Raw genomic sequence first — 6527 nt, 5'->3', positions numbered from 1 at the left:
AAAAAAAAAAAAAAAAAAAAAAAAGAACAACAGTCAGAGAGAGTGGGGGCTGATTTACCACACAGGTTCCCACACCCCCCACAGAATACAGGCCCTTCCAGGAGAAAATGCTACGTGGGCTGGGCTGGTCTGGGGGCACAAAGAGAAGAGGCATCTGGGAACCCCAAGCTCTTCCCCAGGCCCACCCCAGAGGGCAGGGGCGGGGGAGGCACTGACTTCATTCACATCTGCCAGGCTGCCAGGGAGGGGCCAATCAGAGGGCAGCAGGGATGCCGCAGGGCGGGGCGGGAGCTCACGTTACTGATCTGGTCCTGGGTCTTCTTGATTCTCTGGAGCTCGGGCGTGTCTGCTACCACGCTGAAGCCTTTGCCCTTGTTCTTCTCAAACTCCTCCTTGTAGCGCACCTGCAGGTGGGGAGGAAGAGGGACTGGAGTTGGGCCAGGAGCCGAAAGGGCCTCGGCTTGGGGCCCCTCTGAGGCAGCAACCAGTCAGGAGATGGGGACAGGGAGTCAGGAGAAAGACCCTGACCAGAAGTCCCCAACTCAAAGCAGAAGCCTCAGCTCAAAGGTGTTAGACTCGTCATAATAAGCCACTACTAAGTCTTCAGTGTGCTGAGTGGCGGGCACAGAGCCCAAGGCCTTACATGAACCATCTCCTTTACATCCCACCATATATACAGCCACACATTTAACAGCTCCCATTTACAGACCAGGAAACGGAGCCACAGAAAGGCAAAGTCCCCTGCCCAAGGTCACAGAGCTTAGCGGTCAATGAACCGCACCACTAGAGTGCAAACCCTCATCTGCCTGACTCCTGACCCTTCACTCCCAGCCCATCCTGTCTGGAAGCTTATAGGAAAAAGGTTCTTTCCAGAGCTCCCAGGGTGGCCCCAGCCCTCCTGTTAGCCAGGATGTGGCCCTGCCCACTGCGCCTGGGGGAGCTTTTCAGCAACCAGCTGAGTGAGGGCTGTGCCAAAGGACAGAGTTGGTGCCCAGAAAGGAGGGTGGTGAGACAGCCCCAGGGAAGGCTCCATCAATGCGCCTTTGACAGGCCCCACGGATTCTGGGAGGCTGCCGGGCTGGCTTCAGAGGCCACCGCCATAGGAGGGGAGGAAAGCAGCAGGGATCAGACAGCATCTCAGCAGGTCTCCAAGCTCCAGGGAAGAACCCATCCACCCCACCACAGTACTAGAGGGACTCAAGTCAGACATCAGAAAGGACTTCCCTGGCACGAAAGGTATTGAAATATGAGGAACAGCTTGTCCTCCCCTGGGGGTTTTGAAGAACAGAATGAGGCTGAGAAAACTCATGGAACAGGAAACTATTCCTTGGCTGCCAGAGACTTCACTGTCCACCTCAGCAGCCATCTGTTCCAGACCCCACCAGCTGCTTGGATTTCCTCCACAGGGGCTGCACTGTCCTGGACACGGGTCAGCCCAGGACACAGACCCGGGCAGTTCCCAGGCGGGGAATCATCCAACAGCAGCACCGAACTGCGCTTGGACTGCAGTGACTGCGCGTGCACACACAGCCGTGGCCACACCTGTCAGGTCCCCTGCACATGCCCATAGGGATCAGAGTCCTTGTTTGTCTCCTGAAGCCCCAGTCACTCATCCATGTGGTTCCCTCTTCTTCTCTGTTCTGATCCAGACAAGAAGGGCCTGGATGTGCTGGTCCCCATCAGATCAGAAGTGAATGCAGTGGAGAGAGGGACCAACCCACCGCAAGAGTCCAGAACCTGCCTAGCACCAGCTCTTCTGGGAAGCCCTGGGCCAGTACGGTGACTCTTACTGGGAGGCCCTTTGGAAAGTGGGCATTGGGGAAGGTAGGGCACTCAGAGACAGAGAAATGTAGCTCCAGATACAGAAGCCTGCATCTCAAGCCCCTGGCCTCGGTTTCCTCATCTGTAAAAGAGTTGTCACAGAAATCAGGTATAATATGGGGAGGGAGCTTCTTATCACCAAGTATGGGCACAAAGCCAGGCGGAGCTGGCACTAACACAGGCTCAGTCTCCCACTTCTGAGTGATCCTGGGCCAACGACTTCACATCTCAAGACTCAGTTCCCACATCTGTAAAATGGGTCATAACGCCAGTCATTCCAACCCATGATGCAGACAGTGGCTCGAAAGCAGCAGCGCATTGTGGATGGCCAGTATGAAAGTGCTCTGTCAGCGATGAGGTGCTGAACGAGAGCCAGTCCCCACTCCATCCCCTGCTTCCTGGCTTTCCAAGGGTCAGGCCCCTAATCAGGGGAATAATCGCCATGACGCTGCAATGACATCAGCTGGTTCCCAGGCTCAGAAACTGCTTCTGCTTCATTTCACTGCTAACATAGGAGGCCCAGAGGGTAGGGCTGAGGGGTAGGTGCTGAGAAAGGAGGGAGCCTGGGATCAGCACCACCTTGCTGTGTGTCTCTAAGCAAGTCAGTTCCCCTCTCTGGGTCCCCTGAAGGGAGCTGGCTAGCTGATCTCTAAAATCCCTCCCATTTGGGGTCTGTGACCATTTTTAAGCACCTTCAGATCCTGACCGTGGAGAATCAAGATGGGGAAGGCTCTTTGAGAGGCCTTTGGGTATGAAAGGGGTGGCAGAAGTGAAGGGTGCGGGGCCAGGGGTGTAGGGAGGGGGTCCCAGCCCAGAGCCCCTCCTTCAGGGCTCCCTTCTTGCCCTGGCAGGAGTGCTTGCCCCTGTGGTCTAGGATGGCTCACCAGGGTGCTGTGGGGGTCCCTGTGCAGGGAGGGACCTGCCCAAGGTCACAACCCAGTTGTCGCTCAGGCCAAAATGCAACTCAGTGCTTCAGCCAGAGGACCCCACTCCTGGTAGATGCCTGGGCTCCCATTTTGGAAACTTTGGTTTCCAAAACTGGCACCTGAGGCTCCTGACACCCAAACAACCACCATCCATGAAACTCTAATTGTCATGTCAGTTCTTAGTTATTCTCCCTGGATCTATCTTGCTTCTCATCCCAGCAGACAGGAGGTGCAAATTAACTTTTGCTGGATGATGAATGAATTGAATGCAGACACGTAATCTCCAAACAAAGCAGCATAATTGGGAAAACAACTGCCTTGATGACCCAATATAATAAGAAGAATCATTACTTAAAAATTATGCCAGGCACAGTGGCTCACGCCTGTAATCCCACCGCTTTGGGAGGCGGAGGTGGGTGGATCACCTGAGGTCAGGAGTTCATGTCCAGCCTGACCAACATGGTGAAACCCCATCTCTACTAAAACAAAATACAAAAACAGTTAGCCAGGTGTGGTGGGTGTAATCCCAGCCACTTGGGAGGCTGAGGCAGGAGAATTCCTTGAACCTGGGAGCCTGAGGTTGCAGTGTGCTGAGATGGTGCCACTGTACTCCAGGCTGGGCGACAGAGTGAAACTCCATCTAAAAAAAACACAAAAATTAGGCTGGACTTAAAAACAAAATGGCTCATGTCTATAATCCCAGCAGTCTGGGAGGCCAAGGCAGGTGGATCACTCGAGCCCAGGAGTTCGAGACCAGCCTGGGCAACGTAGGACTCCATCTCTATTAAAAAATTAATAAAAATCTCTAAAAAAATACAACATTTATTGAGCAAAATACAATACCAACAATTTCCACTATTATGTGCCTACTGTGTGCTGGGCCAATATACTTTGTAACCCATCCCCTTCTAACAAAAAAGAAACTAGTTCTACACAGGGCGCGGTGGCTGACATCTGTAATCCCGGCACTTTGGGAGGCAGAGGCAGGCAGATCACTTGAGGCCAGGAGTTTGAAACCAGCTGGGGCAACATAGCGAAACCCTGTCTCTACTAAAAATACAAAAATTAGCCGAGTGTGGTGGTGCACACCTGTAGTCCCAGCTATTCAGGAGGTGGAGGCGAGATAATCGCTTGAGTCTGGGAAGTCAAGGCTGCAATGAGCCAAGACTGCACCATTGCACTCCAGCTTGGGTGACAGAGACCGACCCTGTCTCAAAAAAAAAAAAAAAAAAAAAAAAAAATTAGACACACCCAGACGGAGAGGATCGCTGATGGAAAGGGCCGGGGCTGGAAGTCATGGTCAAAAGGTTGCCGTGTGTATTTCTCAGCTTCATCACGTCCAAGTTCCATTTCCTCTCTTTCCGGGACAGTAGTAATAGCAAACACTGAGTGCTGACTTCATGCCAGGAATCTTGAAATGCTTAACATATCCTCCTATCTCACACCACCCTCTGGAGAGAGGTAATCCCCATTTTTCAGACAAAGGCACTATACACAGAGGTTAAGCAAGTTGCCCAAGGTCACACAGCTGGTGGCAGCAGATGTGAGATTCAATCACAGGCCAGCGAGTTCGGGCAAGAGTGATGCTCTACCACCCGTGCTGCTCACAAGATCCGAGGAGGAGCAGAAACCCCCCTGTAATTTCCCACGATCCCATCAAGGTGAGTTCATGAAGGGAAAAAAGGAAGAACAGTCTCCTGGCGCTTGGCACTTCTGCCTGGGATCAGGGCCACACAGACACCTCCAGCTCAGTCCCACCCCAAAGCCACTGCCTCTGCTCAGCCTGCGGGTGGGGTGGGAGCAGCAGGTGAGAAGCGGGGCTGGGGATCCAGCTGCCTGCCCCCTGCCTCAGCCAGGCCTGGGCAGGACCACCCAGAGGGTCATTTCTGGCCAGTTCTGTGGTTACCTCCTCCACAGGGGAGGCTCCAGGTGTCCCAGACACCCAAAGTGCCACTTTGGAGACCAATATAGAGATGGGAAAATAAATAAAGCTGAAATAGCCTCGGCAGCTTCCCAGAGACAGGGAAGGGCAAGGCCAGCCCAGAAGGGGCACGGAAAGGGGCCAGCTAACCTCGTGGGGTGAAGCTGGGCGAGCAGAAGAGGCTTCCATTTCCCTTCCCGCCAGCTCTGCCCCCACAGCAGCCACAGGAACCAGAACCTGTCACTGCTCCAGCCTGGCCGGCTCAGCCCTTCCAAGCCTCAAAGCATCACACCCAGCCCCCAGCTTGAGGCAACTGGGTTTGCTGTCCCCATTTTACTGGTGAGGAAGCAAAGCTATGAGAGGAAAGACAGTCTGAGGCCAGTCTAAGACCACACAGCTGGTGGGTGGTGGGAAGGGAGACAGAACAGGCCTGCAAAGAGGGCAGCACCCTTTCCTCCCCGGCCTATCCTGGCCCTCGGCCCTCAGCCCCCGCCCCCGCCCCCGAGGACCCCCACCTCAGGGGAACAGAGCAGTGCCCTCAGTGCAAAGCCCTACCCTAACGTTGCACCCCTCAGAGTATACAAACAGGGTCGGTACACTCCTGCCCACAGGCCCATCTCTAAGCTTCTTCAAGTGGGCCAAAAGTCCTTATCAGAATCACAGGGGAGTCAAAAATGCAGATTCTTGGGCCTCACACAGAGCTGCCAAGCAGAAGTTCCTTGGGTGGGGGCCTAGGAATCTGCATTCCAACAAGCCCTTCCTACTTGCTGGTGACTGGTGCATCCTGCAGGATGGGAGCACGGGGCTGGGTGCCTGTGCCGTCAGAACCATTCAGGGCAACGGGCTCAAGGGCCAGGTCATGGGGCTTGATGTCTGCCTCTGTCCCTGGGCTCTGGGCAAGCAGGGCAGCCTTTGTAAACCTCACTGTCCCTATCTGTATGATAGGAATAATAAGAGCCCCTCTTTCATCAGCTGGCTGTGAGGATTAAACAAAGCCAGGCATACACACATACATGCGTGTGCACACACACACACACGCACGGACACGGTCTGGCCCTCAGTGAGACCCTAATGAAGAGTGACCACCATTGTCATCTCCCGAGAGGCCTGCCCAGGAACCCAGCAGGCCATGACCCTGAGAAGCAGGGGGCACAGGCTGGGGACAGGAGCTCCCAAACCCAGAGTGTGGTGCCAGCTTCCCCTGTTGGGGGCAGAAGCAGCCCCCGCCAACAGCATGCCCTGCCCACCTGCTGCCCATCCTGGGCAGGGGGAACAAGGTGGGGGGGGGCTTCCTCCTTAAACCCCACCCCTTGGGGATCGGGTGCTGGGGCAAAAAGAGCTGCAGCCATGCTTTTGTGGGACTGACAAAGGCTGAGCGGTTTGAATTTCTCCCCTGAGAAGGGTGTGTGTGTGTGTGTGTGTGTGTCCGTGTCCAAAGACCTGCCATCTGCTCCCAGCACCTCTTCCCCCAGGTCCTTCTGAGCCCCTCCACCTCTGGCCCCCAACGCCCTTCCACAGGGAAGGGAATCCGAGGCAGGAGTCAGGGCCTGGCTAGAATCTGTAAAATCTGGCCAGGTAGCCAGGCCTCCAGCCTCCTTGGCTGACAGCAGGTGGTGGTGCTCCCCCACTTCCCAGTAACTTCAGCTTCTGTCCGCAGGCGGGTGGGTGGTTGGTGTGAGCTGCTGCTCCCCTCCTCTGTCAGCCTCAGGCCCTACCAGGGCTGTGCGGGGTCAAGGGCCCCACACTTAGGAGTGACAAGACCAAGGCCCAAATCCTGGATCCATAGTCACTCACTCACACAGTTCCCCTACCTGTAAATCACAGACAGTGGGTCTTTTACCTTCGCCCAGAGCCCAGTC

General features: G+C 55.1%; 1 protein-coding gene across 2 annotated transcripts in view; it reads right to left on the bottom strand.

Moving 5' to 3' along the window:
• Positions 1-6527, bottom strand: part of LASP1 (LIM and SH3 protein 1) — a 52221-nt gene that overhangs the window by 23552 nt on the left and 22142 nt on the right. For both annotated transcript variants that reach the window (XM_023204287.1, XM_023204288.1), the window contains one exon: positions 297-404. In XM_023204287.1, the coding sequence (XP_023060055.1) occupies positions 297-404 (108 nt within the window). The remainder of the gene's footprint in view (positions 1-296; positions 405-6527) is intronic.

This window comes from Piliocolobus tephrosceles, chromosome 16, assembly GCF_002776525.5.
Source record: "Piliocolobus tephrosceles isolate RC106 chromosome 16, ASM277652v3, whole genome shotgun sequence".
In the NCBI taxonomy this organism is placed as follows: Eukaryota; Metazoa; Chordata; class Mammalia; order Primates; family Cercopithecidae; genus Piliocolobus; species Piliocolobus tephrosceles.
Note: the sequence above shows the minus strand (reverse complement) of the source record. Positions and strands in the feature narration are given on the sequence as shown.